The 20,487-nt window shown below is 37.2% G+C and overlaps 1 protein-coding gene across 1 annotated transcript; it reads right to left on the bottom strand.

The window, feature by feature from the left end:
• Positions 1-1,289: 1,289 nt before the first annotated feature.
• On the bottom strand, positions 1,290-20,395 carry LOC103471516 (solute carrier family 4 member 11-like). The gene is made up of 20 exons (XM_008420565.2): positions 20,204-20,395; positions 15,128-15,178; positions 14,229-14,324; positions 14,000-14,043; positions 12,932-13,151; positions 12,750-12,831; positions 12,485-12,608; positions 11,849-12,058; positions 9,854-9,938; positions 9,643-9,768; positions 9,441-9,554; positions 9,034-9,166; positions 8,686-8,759; positions 8,124-8,406; positions 5,965-6,071; positions 5,552-5,717; positions 5,201-5,374; positions 4,504-4,699; positions 2,854-3,023; positions 1,290-2,487 (listed from the first exon to the last, which is right to left on the bottom strand). The coding sequence occupies exons 1-20, from the start codon at positions 20,238-20,240 to the stop codon at positions 2,421-2,423; spliced, it is 2,559 nt and encodes an 852-aa protein (XP_008418787.1). The 5' UTR covers positions 20,241-20,395; the 3' UTR covers positions 1,290-2,420.
• Positions 20,396-20,487: the final 92 nt, after the last annotated feature.

Genomic DNA, 20,487 nt, shown 5'->3' with positions numbered 1-20,487 from the left:
CCCTTTTATTTGGATGCAGGAAGAAATTCTTCTGTGCAAAACAAGTTCACTGAAATTATTTACATTTTTTTCCCTCTGCAGGGGATGTGGACATGGTTCAGGGGCAAAGTACCCCGAGGTATTTTAATATATTAACTATTAAAAATTGTTTCGTAAAACATGCTACTAAAAACTGTAGAGAAATATATGGATTCAACACATTCACATTCATGCTTTTTGCAAGTGCTTGAGCTTCAAGAACTTCAATTATTATTAATTTTTACATCAAATGTTTATTTCAGCAGTACAGCAAGAAAATTCACCCACTTTCCATATCAGCTTATTTCTTGTCAGGATTGCAGGCCTGCATGGTTCCCTATTGGAAATTGGGAAAAGGCATTCAGTGGTCCATCACAAGGCAGCACTGAGACAGACACCACAACAAACCAGACATGTGCATATTCACACCAAAGGGCAATCTAGCAAAGCGAAATCACTAAACAAGCTTATAATAAAGCTGCTGTTCTGAAAGATGAAGTTAGAGTATTTGGTGAAAATCCAGAGAGAATGTTCAAACTCCATGCAGGAACACCTTTTCACCCCTCTTAAAGCAAATGGGGACAACAAGGAGGCCTTCTAACCCTAGAGACTAGGAGCTTATCACCAAGTAGGTATCAAAACATTCAGAGAAAATGACATGAAATTTTTTAAAGTAAAATAAAATGCAGACAAAAACAGATTAACTTCTTTTGTGTTTTCCGTAGCATTAAAGAATTTCTTTCTTATTGCTCATTGTAAGCAAACTTATTAAATCTAATTTTGCCAAAGGCGTGTTTGATTTTTGCTGTATCAAAAAGTATCATCATGTGGCTTTATGTCTTTGTGTACAAAACTAACCTGTTTATACTTCTGACTTGCTTCCCTGATGAGAATAAGCCAAATTGTTGTATAGAAATGTCGTTTTTATTTCTATACAACATTCCAGCTTCTTGAAACATGTTGTGTTTTGATATTGTGGATCTCCTTTTTTTTCCAATTCAGTTTTCTCTTCCTCAATTCAGATCACATTCTAATTAATTTTCAAACAGTAATAGTTTCTTTAGTTTTTGAATGTTAGAATTTTATAGGTTTTCTTATTTGTTTGGCATTTTACCTTTTGATGCATGAAAAAAAAAATTATGCAACGCAGGGTATTTTTCTTTAAGCAAATTAATCCTTTGAATTAAAACCCTTACTTCCTGCTCTCTCTGATTGTTTTAATAGCCACTTTATTGTCTCATGTTGTTTATAGTGGACACCTTGTGAATGTGAATGCTTTGAATTTTATTGTAAGTTCACATCAAACACACATTTCTACATGGAAAGCACTGAGTACAGACAGAATAGAAAACAGCAGCTGCTTTGACAACGTTGAAGTATTAATGAAAGTTTTGATGAAAACAGACGAATAATGCAGGTGTTGGATTAGAAAAGTGGCTGTGCAGGAAAACAAACACATGAAACAAATTAGATGTCTGATCATATAAACCTGGTGACATTTGGAAACCACTCATGCTTAATAACTGGGTGGTCATAACTTCATTATCACCATTTCTTTTACAAGATGAAGGCTGCCATGGTTATATCATTTTCTTTGTATTACAATGGATGATACACACACACACACACACGCACGCGCACACCCACACACCCACACGCACATGCAAAAAGTGGAATTTGAATATATGAGGTGTGATCCTCCACTGCCATCTATTGGTGTCCTTTTCAAATCAAAACACTCGCAGCAGTCCTCCACCAAACTATAAGAGCCCTGCAGTGGGATGGTTTTGTATTTTCAGACTTGAATTGCCCCCCCAAAAAAAAGTTCTGTGCATATTTCTCTTTGAAAAATATAAATTTACTGTGGCAAATTGTGTTAAACCAGTTGGGTTAAAAGTTTTTTCATTCGACCCTCCAATATTTAAATGAAAAAACAACTTGTCACAGCCATGACAGCGTATAATACATCATGTGATTAATCAGAATAAAAGCTTCATAACTAAATGAACATCTGCTTAAAAGAGGTGATCATTTTTAAGTGTTAAAATGGTTTGTTCTGTCAAATTGCTTGCAGTGAAGTCACCTCATCAGCATGTGAATTAAAACATTAAAACAGAAGTGACCCTCATTTAAAAATAGATCTGAATAAAACAACTAACATTTTTACTTATTTAAAAAGTGACAAACATAAATGTTTATCTGTGTGTATGTGTATTGACACTAAACTGCAGAAATGCTTCATATTGAAGCCAGTTAGAGTTACAGTGAGGTTTATGGAAAAGAAGTGGAGACCCTGTCACTAGTAGGTGCTTCAGGTGAAATCGCGTGGGTACATTGGTGACTAAATCTTGTCTGTCTGTTCCCTTCTGTCTTCCATCTTTTCACAAGGTTGCTCAGCTGTCCTACATGTACTGGGAATCCATGATTTCCAGATACTTGGCATCAATCATTCGAGGAAGCAAGCTGATCCTGAGATCAAAAAACACAACACGTTAAATGGATTTTTTTCTTATTTGAAACATATGATCATGAAGGCAACTTATTGAAACCACAAAAGATGTAACACTATTTTTTTTCTGAGTAATTTCTTCTTTTACAAGTTGGGAGATGTAGAGATTAAGTCTGAGATAAAAAAAATGAGTATATAAACTTGTGTGTGTACATAAACTTATTATATATTTAATAACTGTTATAAATATGTAAACTCCACAGTCAAAGTAATTCTGAGTCATATTTCAGGAGTAAAATCAGAGCATTGCTCAAACTGAATCTTCTGACACTGAACCTTAGGCTTTTTAGAGCCACTCTGCCCCCTGCTGGCTGTGAATGTCTCACCTGACGGGGACCAGGAGGATCATGAGCAGAGGAAACACCATCTTCATGTAGGGCAGAGGATACATCCCAAATGCACACAAGATGATCAGCTGGATCATCTGCACTGCTGTGAAGTAGTGCACTTTTCTCTGAGGCACACGGCGTATGTAGTGGGTCGGAGGGTAAGACGTCTAGACAGATGGGAAGAGGATCATACAGTTAATATACTGTATTAAATTGGATGGAGTTCAATGTAATGGCAGTAGCCCAGGGTGGAATTAGAACTGATGCGCCCTGGCAAACAGGTTGAAGTTTTGAAATTATTTTTTTTTTCTCTCATTTGTGCCCCAAAGTTTTGTAATGAATAATTTAATGTGCAGCTTAGTAGAGTACTAGGCTAGTTTGGTGTTGTGTAGGCCAGGGGCCTGCATCTCCAGTCCTCAAGTCCCTGCAACGTTTAGATGCATTCCTTCTCTAACACACCTCAATCAGAACTTGTTTACCTGCAGAGGAGATAATTCAGCCTTTTCATTACATAGTATTGGAGCAAAGATGCACCTAAAAGTTGCAGGGCAGTTGGACTGGAGGGCTACAGTTGCCCCTGGTGTAGGTGCATCTTGTTTGCTGCTGAGATTTAGATGCAGACTTTTACCACACTGGGGCGCCACAATACTTTTCCCACCATACATGCAAGAGTATTTCCTGGAATATGATTGGTTCAGGAGGCCTTTCTGTTTAGTGTCAGTGACAGAAATGGAAGGTGCTCATCCAGGTAGATAGTCAGGTAAAAACCATCATTAATGAAAAACAAATGACGTGAAAGACAGGTTTTCTGAATCTGTAAAAGATTGCAAATGTGCCCTGCGACTGACTGGCGACCTGTCCAGGGTGAACCCCGCTTCTCGCCCGGAACGTTTGCTGGAGATAGGCACCAGCAACCCTCCTGAGCCCACTTGGGACAAGGGTGTAAAGAAAATGGATGGATGGAAGATTACAAATGTTGCCATCTTTGAAAGGAAAGGCAATTTTTTTTTGTAACTTTAGCAAGTCACGTGACTATTCTGTATCAGAAATAAGATTTTAGTAGTTCTTCTGTGCCTAATTCAAAAGCTTTAAATCACATACCAACTTCAGCCATTTGTAGTTTAATTAAAATTTATTACAGTGACTATGCCATGCAGAGCACTGGAGAGATGCAAATAAGAAGGATAAAATTACTTTGGAGCACCAATGGCTGATTTGTTAAAAAAATAAATAAAAAAAAATCTCACCAAGGTTGTGCTGCCCTGGGCAATGAACCACATTACCCATATGAAAACTGCTGCTGACCCTATCTAACAATAATTCTGTTATTTCACAAATTCGAAATGGATCGAGAAAAGGAGAAGTCTTCGTTATAGCAAGATAATCTGGCACACAGAACACAATTGTATTACGGTAATGTTTCCTGTATTTATTACATTATCGTTATTATTATAACCAGAAAATATAATCCTCCTTTATTTTTGTCTAAGGTCTTTGATATCTTCATAGTTTAACAAAAATCTATAATGACATATTCTTGTTTTGCCATTTCTTTTCTATGCACTATTTTTGAATCCCAGTATTTGTCATCATTGTAATTAAGGTCACAGCAGGATGTAAATGAATGACCAAGTTATTTCTGCTCACCTGCTCCTTTATCAACAAGGTCATGCGATCTACCATTTGATTTCCATCGAGTGAGGTGGCTGCAATGTAAAGGAAGAGGCCGTAGAGGACGGGTTTGGGGATCCACTGAAGAGGGAAAGGTAGCATGAATGCAGACAGGCCAATCAGGATGTTCGCTGCTAGTGAGGTTAGACGAGTCTCTTTGACATTAACAATCCTACACGGACAGAAATGGAGCAAAAAGAACCAGTTTTTATCAAAGTACTGATGCTCATCTTGATAAGAATGTAGTTTATTTTTAGCAGCTAAGCAATTAAGTGAACTATAGTGGTTGGCTGACGTGTCCTACATAGTAGGAAGTTTAAACGTTCAAGATTGAAAGGAGTTTGTATTGCTTAATTTCATGTGCAGTTATAGAGGTTAGGTTGGTGCCCTGCTGTATTGTTTGCCAGCGGTCTGGCAACTCCAATCCTCAAGTGCTAGACCCTACAAAAACATGAGGCTAATGGAGAGCTGCAGCTTTCTCCAAGAGCAAAACCTTAAACCAATAATGTCCAAACTCTGCTTCATTTTTTCATATAATTGCAAATACTTATAATCTCTGGATGTTTCAGTGTGCTAAAAATCCAACAGAAGTGTTACATGTCTTCCTTGGATAGTGAGAAAAGGTTTTGGACCATTTAGATTTTTGGGGGGACCTTGTTTTAACTTTACTCACGTTGTGTAGACATGTCCGTTCTCTATGTGTTGTTCTACTTTGGCAAGCTGACGGGCGTGTAGGGAGGAATGAGGAAAGGCAGCGTGCATCCATGGCAACCCCAGACAGGACATGAGGATGTTGATGAAGCCAGTCAGCATTAAGTCCCAGTGGAACGCCGTGCCTTTTAACAACCTGGTGAAAATGTGCATACACACATACACACATAAAGCTCCAACTTGTTTGCAAGTGCAGAAGGAGGAGTACCTCTGTTCTAATTCAGAAGCTATTACAGAGAAAAAGGATCGGACATAATTTCTGTCATACTTTCTTGTCTTGCTCCTGTATTCAAACATCAAACTGGAGCCTTACTTATGTTCCGGTACATGTGTAAGTGAGATGACGATGTTCTGGTCAATAAAGATTAGCAGTGCAAGGAGGAAACCAAGTCCGACCGCAGCAAGTGAAGTCAGTCCGGTCAGCTTTTCAAATGCAGGGTACTTGAAGATTGGACCATCGTGGACACTGAATACAGGAACTTATAAGAGAGGAAATATATTACAAACAAGCACAGCACAAACAAGTCAGGACAAAACGTGAAATTAAAATTTGGATCCTTTCTTGCATGCAGGTGTTGTTTAGGGAACATTAATATTCTTGTCTTTTGAATACATTAAAAGCCACAGAAGCGTTGAATCACAAAAGGTGTTATGTGCCAAGGTTGCATGTATAAACCTCTAGGGTAATCTTCTATCAATGCTTTGATTTGACGGCTCCGTACTCACGCTGTATGTCAATGAAAAGATAGGAGCCAATGAAGGAGAATATCACCACGGAGATAGGCAAGGCACAGTCAGACACCACCTCTCTGATTTTACCATTCAGGTACTGGCTGCATGGGGAATAAAGCATCACATAGTACAACTTTCTACAACTTTTATGCAGTCTGTTTTACGAGACTGCATGGTACTCGCACTGGTTGCTGCTGTACTCACTCTTTTAGGATGAAAGCAATAACAAAACACGTCAAGTCATGGCTGGCACCAAAAGTTATGAACATAACATTTCCATGTCGGTAATGTGAATCTTTTTCAAGTTTTATTTTACAGGAAAATAGTTAAAATCCATAAATATCTTGTTGCTTCCCACCTGCATTATGAAATGTGACTTTTTTTTACTCATGTTTGTCACAAAAATCTATTTTAGTACAAATGCAAAGTAATTTGTCACTAAGACTTCCTGCTGACAGAACAAATGTGTAAATGTGGCTAATAACTTAATGGTGCCAGAGTAATGGCATAACAGATGCTCTTCAAACTCCCCAGATGGAGAGTTGGAAAGGAAACTTGCAGGCCTAATGTTTTAGTGAATGCTGAATTTATTTAACTCTATGATGATTCTTCAAGTTGCTTTAGATCGTTATTTAAAAGGAAGCTAGAATAAAAAAAATTGACTATTTACCATCCTGACGTGAGCAAAAAGAGATCGTTGAGATGCTTTGAACTGAAAGTGAGAGCTGATGAAATGCCCCCTCCTCTTCTCATGCCAGCCTAAACTGATGCAACACGAATGAAATATTGCCTTTACTTAGGAGGCATTTAAGGGGCGGTGCGCCCTGTTTTAACATTAATACCTTATATCGTTAATATTTATTCAAGAGCAATATCTGCACTGACTCTAGAAAACTTTTCTCAACCCAGTTACTTCAGGGCCCACTATCCTGCATGTTTTAGGGTTTGCTCCTTTCATATGCACGTTACTTAAATAAGTATGATTAATAGATTTCTTCAGCACTTGTTAGCATGCAGGAGGTAATGCTATTATTTGAATTAATGCTATTATTTGAATCAGGCGTGCTGGAGAAGAGTTACATTGAAACATGAAGGACAGCAGAGAAACACTGCTCCAGAGAATACAGTTTGGTCTTTCAGGCATTGTTTAAAATGCCTTTCACAACAGGTTGTAGATGCTCACCTTGTCTTTTATGATTTATTTTTTCAATTCTGACATTCAGAAATAATACCACTCAGGGAGGAGAAAGGCAAAGAAAAAAAACCTTTCCAAAATGCTGGCTGAACCTAAGTTATTATCCACAGTAATACGAGTCGTATGCTGATATGAGCTGAACTGCCATTCATCAAAGAAGAAGCCATAACTCCAAAATCAAAACCTTAATTTTTGGAGACATCTGATGAAACTAAAACTGAATTGGCTGACCATGCTGAGAATGTTAAAATTTGGAAGAACAACAACTCTATGGGCCAGTAACGGCTAAGATGGCTTCAATATTGGTGCCCATGTCACCAATTTTTGACATTGGCAAAAATTGATCTATAAGATGGACAGTGATCCTAAGCATTCCGCCAAATAATTTCTAAGGTTTAAGGACTCTGAAGTCAATATTTTAGTAACAAAGCCCAAAATCACAAATTTTCAGGGCAGAGGCAAAAAGGTGAAGGTAGCCTACAAATCTGACTCAGTTCTGTCAGGAGGACTGGACCAAAACATCCATTTTGGAAGACGTTTGTGGAAGGATGCCCAGAACATACAGTTCAAAATCCAATCTAAACAAATGCTAAGGAATTAAACTTTTGTATTTAAAGAAAATGCTTAATTTTTTTTCTCTCATTCTAACATTTACTAAATATAAAGAATTTTGATAAGATTAGGGTGTCACAATCCAGAAATTATTGGTATGTTCAAAGAATCAATGCAATGCAAACATGGCTTATTTGGTGATCAAATTGTATTATGTTTGGCTGACAAAGACAAAGACAATACTGAAACATTATTCAAATTAAGTTTGTTCTGAGCAAAGTACAAGCCAGGTGGAGCAACAAGGCCTCAAAATGCGAAATTTCAAAAGATATTATTCAAAGTTGGAGGAGAGACGGTATCAATGGATAACATAGGTAGTATGACCCAGTGTGTGGTGGAACTGTACCTCCTCTTGATGAGGTAGAGTGCGTAACCCAGCCACAAAGTCCCCAACATGAGCAGCAGACAGAGGATGGGCCTTTCTCTTGTGCTTTCCACCAGTGTCTCCGGCAGGAAGACTAACGTTTTCTCTTCCGGATATTCAAACAGTGACATGTTCGTCCCAATTTTATGCTCCAGCTTGGAGGTTGTTTGGTTCTCAATCCCATCTAGAATCTCATTTATCTGCTGAAGCACCACAGTTTTGTTTGTGGTTGCCAACGTTGGCCCATGGTAGAAGTGTTCAAAAACTGTGGGGAAGGGTGGGAGAGGTTAGTATGAATATTTGGGAAACTGCCATACAAACCTGATTATTATTATTTTTAATTTTTGTTTGAAGGAGCGTTCCTCATTACTTGTTTTCCAATCAACCATAAAAATATTTTTCACATTTTATGTGAGCAGTCACACATATCAGTATTTTTCAATACCTCAGAAGACTTGTGATTAACCATGTTTGCTAGTCAACATCATCTGTAATGGACTGATTCACAGAATGGCCAACGTATCCCGATCTTTTCTAGACTTACTTTTGACAGTGCCTTTCACTGCATCCCCAACAAAAGCTATGGAGATGAACAAAGCAATGACCTCTTCAGTTGAGCTGTGAGATAAGAACAAGAAAAAAGAATAACAAGTCATGTTTTATGGTTTTATTTATAAAAACACAGACATAACAACCTATTCAAGGCAACCTACCAGAAGATACACCAACAAAAAACACTGATTAATGCTGGTGAAGCCACAACTTTGTAACAAATAAAACTTTTTCTTCTTATTGATTTCACTTCAGTAAGTGGCTCCGTGGGTCAATGCTTCTTTTAATGTGTTACAAATCAGAGTCTGTAAGGAGAAAAGGAGTCATGTTGTGTATTCACCGTTTGAAGAGTTTCATCATCAGGCTGACATTGAATAAGCCCCCGAGGATAAGGAAGAAGCAGTTCCATAAGCCGATGCAGGCGTAGAAAGCATCAAAGTCGAGGTCGTAGTCATCACAGATACCCCTGATGACTATGAATTATACATACAAGACACACAGGCACCAACTCATAAATATTTTTTCTTTCAAATTCAGAAAAGTTTTTTTTTCTGTAAAACTACTTGGAAAAATATGTAATTATCTGTTCTTCGTAGCAGTGTCTCAGCCTTTCTATGTATGTTTGTGTGTGCAAACTGGAATGTTTTGTTTTTCTGTTGGTTTAATGAAAAATAAATAAATAAAAATAACTAGTAAAAATTAAGTCCACTTCTAGGTTTTTTTCAAAAATTACCAAACAATACACACCGCTGATGAAAATGGCCAGTGGTGCAGTGGTGAGAGGAATGACCAGAGGGGAACCAGCAAACAGAGAGTAGATCACTCCTCCAATGCTTTGGCCAACAATGGTCTTCTGAACATCTATCCATGCAAAAAAACAACCAACATTTTGAAATGTGATACATAAAATTAGTGCTGTATCAGATAATAACAAAGACAAAGTCAATACCTATTTCCCCTCTTGTGCTTTCATCATTCAGAGAACCAAAAGCGATTGCAGGCAGGAGAATGGCAATGTAGAGGAAGATGGCTGTGGTGGTATATTTCAGTAAACAGCGATCCTTCCCTGTTATACCTGTTAATTGGGTAAACAAAGATGTAAAAACCTCGAACAGAAAATTATCAAAAAAAAAGCAGAACACTTTACAACATTGGCATACCGTCTGTGAAGTCTGAAGGATAAAGAGGCAGTCTCCGACGAAGGTCATCATAAACACCTCTACCGGCTCTGAAGAAATCTCTGCACTATGAGACACAGAGCAGAATATAGTCAGCAATTTAAAGCCTTTTGTTTTTCCTTACTATACAAAGTACCTCTGGCCCAGTGCTTCTGTGTGTAGCTATGTTTCTTTCCTGCAGTTAAACCACAGACAGATCTTTGTCTACTTTTCACATTTCTTTCCCATGGAAAGTACAACCGGCCCTGTGCCTCTGTGTTTAGCTATTTCTCTTTCCTGGACAAACTCAATTCAATAATTTGTTCAGCTAAACTTAAACAGTGAGATCTTGAAAAAGATCACAGAAACATTTCGTAACAAGTCAGATATATGCTTGTTTCTACAAAGTTTCCGGTATGGTTATGATTATAATAAAAGACAGTTTTTTTTTTCTTTTCAATGTTTTACAAACATTTTTGACTGAACATTTTCACATCCATCTATTCAATATTGATTAAGTGTAACACCAGAACATTTTAAACCCACTTGGTAAAACTAGCAGCAATTCAGTGAAGTAAAGATTTTATTATCTGGTCCAGTGTGTATAAGATCATTAATATTACCTGGAATAAGTTTCTGTCTCCTGAATCAAAAACTAAACAAAGTGTTTTCTTGTGTTTCACTGGCTAGGAATTAAAAACAGACAACATTCCTTGGTCAAAAGTACTGCTTTAGCTTCATAACAATTTGGAAACCATACTCACATTTATTTTCAACATCCACAAGAGCAAGATAAAACTTTGACGAGCACAGAAAAAATTAGAACAAATGCTGACATTTTTTAAATTTTCTTCAAACCTGAAACATGGATGTATCTTTTGAAGAGAGGGAAAGCTACAATACTGCTTGTTGTTGACACGGTGTGCATCAGGAAAGACAACATACAGGACTTGGATCCTTAACATCTGTCTTCAGAGTATTCCTAATCAAGCAAACAATTTGACCAAGACTTTGAAGGATGTTTGCAACATTATTTTAAAAAAGTTGAGATAGTTTATGATTCAATCATCAAGGAAATATACTGTAAATCCACCTTTTCTTTGGGTAATAAAATGCTAAATCAATCAAAAGGTGGGCGATTTCCTTCAATGCTATGTTGAAATGTAGACATTAGGTCAGGAAATGTTGTGGTTGATCAGCAAGAGAGGACAGAATTATTTGAGTATATGCTCCATATTTGGAAATGAAATAACATTTTCCCATATGCTTGCTAAATAAGGTGTTTCAATTTTGTGTAGCATGTACAAAATGACCATAAAAACAAATGTACCAGATTATTTTGTTAGGTTTGTAGTTTACAATGCTGGAGTTAAATCACAGATTAAAAGGCAGCTTGACGGCTACAATCCAAAGTGTAGCTGTTTTCAGCCCAGTCACATCAACAGCCTGCTGGGAGCTGCAGCCTTTTTACAACCCAGACCAGTATGTTCTCTCCCTTCAGTCTTTGGGTGTTCCTTCTTCTTCTTCCCCTGCTTAACACAAACATTTCCTCCAAATTTAAAAACTGCATATAATGAAGTAGTTTATCGTTGCACAGAGCTGCAGACATTTTGCCGTCAGCATAGTGAAGTTGTTGCCAGTTCTTTTGTGCTGTTGCCCAGCTGCTTCTCATTCTACCAGTCTGGCTAATAGAGTGTACAAACAGGATACTCAGATAATTTGGCTCATCTAGTTTACTGCACCACATCTTTATATGCCTGGATAGAGCCAGAAAACACAAGGGTGGTCTCCACATCTGGAGAGTTTGAGAAGTTAGTACAGAGTGCAGACACTAGGGCAAATGCAATAAGGATGCTCTGTCAGACATCTTTTTGTTCCTTTGGTTAATGCGTTTTGGGATTCATTTATCACCCTGTTGTATAAATGGTCTCCTACGTCAGTAAATTCTAGACTGATTAGACACAGAACTGCCTGTACTTTGAGTCTATTGCTACACACCTGGAGTGCTTTTCCTCTTCGTGGGTCTGAGTCCTCCACTTCCTCTATGACTGTCTTCTCGCTGGCTACAGAGAGCCGGTGTCGCTGGGAGACCAGCTCCTGTTTGAACTCCTCCTGAGTTTTGGTCTCCAGAAGCCTTTGCCTGAAGTCAATGTCAGAGAACATTGTGGCAAATGTCCTACCCAGTTCGACAGCTGTCTTGGTGCTTTTCTGCAAAACATTGTTCATAAACAGGAATTTATCAGATGCAGTGTGTTCTATTTACATTCACTTTTTCAATCTCACCTACTTTGCTAGATATCATCCTTAACTTCAATTGTTTTTCAAAAATGGCTGCTCAAATCTGAGTTTGTTGTTTTTCTCCAATCCACATGGTCAAAATTATACATACAGGCTCCAAAACAAACATACAGTTCCACTAATATACAACTTCCCCTAGCAACCTATATGTTAAGCCACACTTTTTGTAGTCATCAACAAGTTTCAAATATAAAACTAACCAAAGACTTGCTCAAATAATAGTTCCATAGTTCCTGCTCAAATTCATCAATCCTGGAATCATTAAAACATTTTTGCTCAAGCTTGTCCATACAAAGTTCCCAAGGATGCTCAAAGTATTTTCAGTTTTTGCTTTACCGTTCTAGGCGGTGCGAGGATCAGGATAACATAGCGGGCCTCGCAGCAGTTGACTCCCCAATTTTGTGGCCTCTCCAGGCGGGTAATACAAACATGACGCCTCTGCAGGTTTCTCACATTGGAGCTTTACAAAAAACAGGGACGCTTCAGCATTTAAAACTGACAAGTCTGAATGATCTGACGCCACCAAAAAGAACTGGTAAAATGTAGAAATTCTGTGATCATTAACATGGTAAGGAAGGTTCATTGTTACGGCTTAACTCACAGAATACAAAGCCAAGACTGCTGATAATGAATACCAGTTGACGTAGCAGTCACACCCTGAATAGTCTCCATCAGAAGGTGAACTGGAGAAGCAGAATAAATGAAAAGACAAGAGAAGACAATGAAGGTTTTAATCTTTATTTTGCAAGAAAATAATTGTGAAGACTTCCCTTCCTCACTCACCGTTAATATCTCTGCCTCCTGCATCTGTGAACAGTGAGTTCATCACCTCTTCTACGTTACAGCTGCCATGGCCGTCCTCCACCATGTGAGCAATCATTCGCCTCAGAACCTCGTCCAGAGTGGCAGCTTTTTCGTCCAGAAGGATGCTTGCCTGAGAAAGGAAGCTGTCCAGATCTCTGTGGGCACGTACTTCCTCTTGGAAGTTCATGGGCTTTACATACTGATAGGAAGGAGAACAGAATATATGTGATTAGGAACTGCGAAAGGAAACTGGTCATCTTATGGGCCTTATACGAGAAACTGAGCTCAAGTCATTTAATTTTACCTGAGTGCTAGAAGAGACATAATTTGCAGCACTTCCAAGAAATGTCTCAGAAATATTGAAGACTGAAAACCTGTTTTACTAATCACTTTACGTCACCCTGAATTTGTTAAAATAACTGGTATAAAATAGCAGCTATCTTTCTCAGATACCTCAACTTATTTCTCGCCTGGGTTTTTACACAGTCACACATTTATGCTGCTGATGGCTGATATTTTTGTGGACTCTATTTTGCTGCTTTTAATTATTTGACCCTGCTTGATTATCATTTTGTGATAGCAAAAGTTTACTGGCAAGCTGCCTTTATTATGTTATTGGCTCTTTGTTGATATTGTTTACCTTATATAACTTAAAAAATGAGATCTTGGTCTTTCCAAGCTGCTCTGTTGTAATAAAAATAAATTATGCCATTCTTTACATTCCAGATTTCTGGTTTATGTATCAGTTCAAAAATTATTCACATTGAATCAATGTTGTACATGAGTAGGAATCGAAATTCTTCCAAAACAATGCAAAACAAAAACGACTACAGAGAGGTATTATTGCTTACAGGTTATTCTACAAGCTTTTGAATTACAGGATGTTCTTAGGCCTTTTTCAATACAAAGTTTTTATTTAGTTTTTGTATAAGCAATTTGTTGTGTTTTTGGAATCTTAAAGTTAGATTTAACAAGTTTCCTGTTTTGCAGTTATTTTGTGTTTTTCAAAAATAAAAAAATTAAAAACCCTGGGAAATAAAATCTTACTTTTCTTGTTGTGTTTAAAAGTCCATATCCAGGACCTTCAGCGTCTGTATGAAAAGAAGTAAATAAAATGTTTAGATTCATCATATCCAAACTTTTTCTCAAATTTCCAGTTTATTTTAATGCCTCGTGTAAAGCAAAATTATTCTGTAGTTTCTTAGTTGATCTATGTTGCTAAATTCATAAATGTTGACTTTTCAGAAGAATCTTCATGTCTTCCCAAAGCACAAACCTGAAACACTGAGATGGATGTCATTTTCATTAACATTGTCTGTGATGATAGTAGGTGAGTCCTGATCTGAATCGTCCTTCTCTCCATCCTTCAGCTCTGCGGATCAAAACATTAAAATTCAATCACAAAAACAAAGTCTCAGTCTTTGCAATACATCTCACTCTGCAGTTTCAGCTTTGTCACAAATAATTTGTTTTTCAACTGAGGTAATCGCATAAAAGTAGCTGTAAATGTCATTAGAGAGCCTCCGATGCTGCTGCGTTATGATCACACTGAGATAAAACTGCCTTTTGAATCAATGGGATGCTAGCCACATTAACAGCATCTCCAGTAAGGGACAATTTATTCTGCCCTTCCTCCACTTTGCCATCTGTTGACAAGAAAACAGCAAGAGGGAGAGAGAGCGAGAGACCCAATAAAAAAATCCCCCTCAAACCAGACATGCTGCAATATAACAACAGCAGCCTCTCGTAAATTCCTTCATGTATAGAAGATAAATATGGGTTTTTGATTGCGGGTTTTATGGGAGGAAGAGAAACCGCCTCAGAATTAGAAAATTAACCCTTCACAAGCACAACTTTGTGCAATGATTATTCCTTCAACCCATCATTAACTCAGAGATCACCTGCCTTGTTTTTCACCGATTAATTAACCTTCCAGCACACAGAGAATGGACCGGCTGTGCTCAGCAGGATGTGAAATGGGCCATCAGTGAGCAAAGAGAAAGTTTGATATTAGCATAAAGAACCAATTAAATATATTGACGCATGTATCATCCCACAGGAAAATACCTCAAATAATATTTGATGAAATGTAGAGCACATAGAGTTCATAAGAGGGGCGGACAAGGCTGAGAAATGCAGTCTCGGTAAACATTATGAGTGGATGCAGCTACATACCCATCTCCTGGAAAACATATCCATTCTTAGACCTCCCAGTGGATGGAGCCTCTGTGGAAGTGAAAAAATAAACATGTTTACAAAGCTTCAGGCTCAGTTTCAAGCTGGCTGTCTCTTTTATTAAAGATTTTTATTGTTGTTTGTATTGTCTGGAAAGTCACCGTCCCGCACCTCAGATATGGAAAGGCTAGAATCATATGAACTCTAAGCAGAGGAGAATAATGAAAAAAGTTAATCATCCAGAAGTTTGAGCACCTTTCTCAAAATGTTAGAATGCATTTTCAGAGTGAACTTCTTTATATATATATATATATATATTTATGTGGTACAATTGGCAACATTGCTGTTGGCAGATAAAGTTGTTGTTCATATAAAGTTTTTCAATACATGCTAACAATACCTTTTATTAAAAGGTATGTAGTTTTTTTTTTTACAGACATAAAGAGCTCAGATCATTCAGTGACCAGTCGCTGAACCATCAGTCCCAGCAATCTATTTTTTATAGTTTACTATGCAAAGCATGAAAACATAGTAGGGTATAAGCTGGCAACTGACCAGTGACTTCCAGGTATCATTTTCTCATTTTCTATTTTCCTTATGTTATTTTGATTGGTGAAAAAATGCAACATAAATACAGTGTAATTGCAATATTTTCAAGTAAATTTGTTTAATTTATCTGACTGCAGTAGGGATGGATGATCTTCTCTCTGTTGAAATCTTAAAATCACCAACAATAAGGGTGCTCTCTTAAAAATGATAAAGTAACATGTTCACAGACTCCAGAAAAATATCAACCCTTCTCTAACTTGCACACAAGAGTAAAAATTTTTATTAAAAGGCTTACTAATTACCCATTACCATCTGAGATCACTGAATAATTTACATCCCACTGTGACAACTTGACCTTTAAATTTTCTTAAAAAGCGAGTGGTGGGTTTGGGTTAGGAAAATATTTGGGAGGCTAAGAAAACAGCAACATTCTGTCACATTTGGTTACAACAAAAACCTGACGCCAGCTGTGTGCAGTGTTTGTATGGGCGATCGTGTATCTTCAAGGTGCTGCTGCAGCTGTGCAGATGGGATTTTTTTTTTTTTTTTTTTTGCCTCAGGCAGAGTTTGGCTGCAGGGGCTTTGGAGCAAGGCTATATCTCAAATCTGATTAGACAGAACATTCCCAGGCCTCCTCCACATCACAGGAGTCTGGAGACAACAGGGGACCCACGGCCCTTTTGCAACAAGCAGTTTGACCCTAACTTAGCTGTGCAGAGGATTTTGGAGATCTTTTAAGTCTTGTCTCAAAAGCTTGAACGTTAATACTCTCAACGTCAGATGCAGCAGAGATTGGTATTGAAATATAATGTCTTTTAAATTGTTGTGCAGACACAAGTGGGATTTAGGCTTTAAAAGAAAATATGCAGGACTATTAGAATTAGAAAATCACAGTTTTATCTCCTCTACCTGCTGTTGTTTGGTCAGAAGAGAGCGCAGGAAGTAAATTAAATAGTTTCTGTTTACCTGCTGTCCTGCCAGCTTCTGCCAGTGAGTCTGCTGGGAACCAGGCCCACTAATGCAAACATGATGCAGTCTTGGGACAGAACAGTATGGCTAAGCTGTGACTTTTTCCACAGTGGAAAGCAGAAACCAAAACAGTCTGGTCTCTGCTCCTTTGACCTTGTTTATTAAAGTTTTCACAGCACTTTCTTCTCTTGATACCAGAAGGTTTAAATTCTTATTTCCCAGTTCATGATTCTTGGCTATTTACATAACGGATGCCACAAATTTAAAAGTAATAGCTTAGATTCATTGAGGCATCATAAATAGTTCTCAGAGATTTTTGTCTAGGCAAGATATCATCACACAGTCAATGCAGTTTCATATGCAAAACCACATCCCAAATGTGTTCTGCTGTATTGAGCTTTGGTAACTACTATACTACAGTGAATTCCTGGTCATGTCATCAGAAACGTGATATTATGTTTTTGATGAGATGGTTTAGCCTGTTCTATTGTCTTCATTGCAATATGGATAAACTGTTGTCTTAAAAAAGATGGACATGCTCCACAAAGCACACTGATGTTTGGCACGGTGTTTAAATAAAGCCCAGTTGGTAATTAGGAACCCAAAATGTGCCAATATCTGCCTTGCTACACCATGAAGAGCCACCTGAACCATGCATACAATGGATCAAGGTTAACACTAAGATCTAAGGATGTTAACGATACATATACTGAACCAATAATTTTCCATACAGCCCTTTTGATTTGGGACCCATGTCCATCCAAGGAATATAGCATTGTTTCAAAATTGTACAAATGCAAAACTAAATTCAACCTTCTGTCACAAAACTTTGAAAAGTGACCCCAAAACAAAGAGGACTCCTAACCCCTTGGTCTACTGTTTGGCTACATTGAACTGTCTCATTCAGCTGCAGCGTAGCTGGAGAAAGAAGGCAGACCAAACTGCAAACTTTTATCCAACTGTTTTGATAATGATAAGATAAATTCATTTTACATTGAACTTCATTGTTCAATTGAAACAAAGCCAAGCCAAATGTAACCATCACTGATACGGATACAAAAAGACAAAAGTCAGAATCTTGCAACCTGTAGCTTTCAACGAGCCTCAAATACCATGGGAGGCGTAGTAGTCCAGACATGCAGCCACAATTCTGTGCATAAAGGTAATAATAATAATAATAATAATAATAATAATAATAATAATAATAATAATAATAATAATAATAATAATAATAATAATAATTTGTTTTATTTCTAATGACCTTTATGTCAAATTTATATCTCAACAGATGTTCATCAAAAACTTAATGTATGCTTTTTTATGCATTTGATTACAACTGATGAGCTGGATTGTTTATATATCGAAACAGGTCCAAATGCTTTGAATCCAGCACACCTGATTCAAAGCATTTTTTATTACTAAATGTTGGCACAGTCTTATTCAAAAGCTCCAAAACAGCAGCACTGATCAATTTCAAGTGATTTGTTTTATAATCCATCCATTAACTATAGAAACTGGTCAATTCTGTGCAAGCTACTTTTGAGAACTATTATAACAGATTTCTTGAATAAAAACGTTGTCAGAAATGTCTAATAGTTTTGCTTTCTATTGAATAAAAAAAAAAAAAACCTCATACCTTTACTTGTTTCATAACTGTGACTCAATACAACCTGAGGTATGTATTGAGCTATAATTACCACCTCTGGTTAGAATAATGAAACGTCATAATTCCCTTCACACTGAAAAAGGTTTTCTCACTTAGTCATAATCTTGACATATATTGCACACCATGTAAGGTGTGAAAATTGAGGCGTGTTTTCTGTGCTTTTTTTGTTTTCTGTTTATCAACAAGATTATGTATAAAAATTAGGAAATTTGACCAGACTTGATAAAATATGAAGTTTGGGCAACAGAAGTGTCAATATATATTAAATACATACCTAGATAACCAAACTAAAAGGAATCACTGTTATCGATTTCTGTTTGTTTAACTTCAAATTTGAGATTCTGTAACCCTGCTAAGCTATTGAACAAGACTGGATGTCTCTATTGAGGATATTTTCTTCAACAAAATTCCCACTTCATAAGGATTGTTTTATCATTCACAGACTCGCTGTTATCTGAGGCTGGAAAGTGAATGTCCTTGAGCAAAAACAAAGAAAAGAATGCTTGTTTGGTCTCTGAGCAAAAGAGAGACTGATCAAGAACTTTTGGGTCAACTTAACAAAGCCTAAAAATAACTACTTAAAATTAACCTAAATATACTGAAACCAACCATAATTTAAAAATAACTTGACTCAAGACAGCACACAAATTTCAGGTCCCTCTAATGTACCATGAAATAGTTTAGAATTTCACAATGTACACATTCACATGCTTTATGGCTATAAAACAAATACCAGGAAGCAGGAACTGCAGCTCATTCCACTTAAACACCTCAAAGGAAGCTGATAAGAACAGACTAATGTGTGTTTACCTGAATCCATGAAATTGACTGCTGGACCAACTTTAATCAGTGACACATCAGATGCAGTATAACAGCTAAATAACATACCTGAGTGCCTTTTTCCCCCAAACTAGACATCAAGGGGGTTAATTTGACATGTGGCACTAATCCTTGTACAACAGATGGGTTGTAAGGAGCCATTTCTCAGTAATTACAGGGGTGACTTATAAATAGCCTTTATGTCTGATCATAAAATCAAGTAACAAAGCATGGCACTGATATAGGCTTAATGTAAATAAACTAGATTTTTTTTTTCCAAGCTGAACTATTATACACACATCAATGTTAGTCTTGAAATTGTCTAAATGAGAGTTGGAATTCACTAGATAATAACATTTTCTGCCAGTTAATCTTCCTAATCCTTGGCCAGTAAAAAAAAACTAAGCTGGTTACTACTTTAGCGCTTTAAAAAAGTAGCAGAAAGACTGACATATAAATTATTTGTGCACTTTGGTCAGACTAGCACAGACACATTCCAACTAAGAGTTCTTGGAGACAAACAAGAAAGAAACGTAACGTCCTGTTCCAGCCGAGAGATTGGAAATTTACAGCCTGGCATTTAGAGATAAAACAATCTGAACAAAGAGTTTGCTCAAGTGCTGCTTTATTAGGAATAAATATAAAGTCTAATAATCGAGTATTTAAAAGTTGCTTTTTTTCTGTAGCTGTTGCAGTGCATTTGTACAGAAGGAAATTTAGGTCCTGCCTGTTTTTTTTTTTAAACTTGATAGAAGTGCTGTTTATTGCTATGATGTAAATATTGACTCATATGCCCTCCTGGCAATAAAACATCGTTTTTGTCCTTTGTAACAAAGGGATTTCTAAATTAGGACTGAACTAGACAAAAAACAAAAAAAAAACAGCAAATAAGAGAAATTACAATTTCTTTGACAATTTATACCATGCATAAAGTTTTGTTTAATGAAGACTAACAGCTCACTCAGACAAAAAGCTGCGTTCTGTAAACAGGCTTTCTCATACACTTGACACAGCTGGCTCAGGTTGCATTATGAAAAGACCTTCTCGCCCCGTTAAAACCCCTGTGAACTCACCAGATGGAACAAAATGGAGGACTTTTTTGGAATTCATGTTCTTCAGGCTTTCAATAAAGATGCTTTCCAAAAGTCAACCCATCATCTCTCTTCCCTTCATCCACCAGTGTTTCTTAGTTAATATTTTTCCCACACACACACACATGCACGCGCACACACCTACACACACATCATGGGCTTGGACGCTGAGGGTAAAGTCACCTCCCTGCACCTCCTCCAGGAGCATATGGGAGGGGAGGGCAGAGACAAAAAGATAGAGAATGAGAAGTGTTTTTTTTTTCTCT

This window comes from Poecilia reticulata, chromosome 10 (genome assembly GCF_904066995.2).
Source record: "Poecilia reticulata chromosome 10, P_reticulata-male-v2, whole genome shotgun sequence".
Classification (NCBI taxonomy): Eukaryota; Metazoa; Chordata; class Actinopteri; order Cyprinodontiformes; family Poeciliidae; genus Poecilia; species Poecilia reticulata.
The sequence above is the reverse complement of the archived record's forward strand: the minus strand, read 5'-3'. Positions and strand labels throughout refer to the sequence as shown.

Bases quoted from the DNA above. Each gene is read 5' to 3' on its own strand.
- LOC103471516 (XM_008420565.2), bottom strand. From the start codon at position 20,240: ATGAATTCCAAAAAAGTCCTCCATTTTGTTCCATCTG. The intron at 13,152-13,999 runs GTAAGATTTTAT...CCTTCCTATCAG, and splicing joins TTTTAAACACAACAAGAAAA to TATGTAAAGCCCATGAACTT. The intron at 5,718-5,964 runs GTGAGTACGGAG...CTCTCTTATAAG, and splicing joins TCTTTTCATTGACATACAGC to TTCCTGTATTCAGTGTCCAC.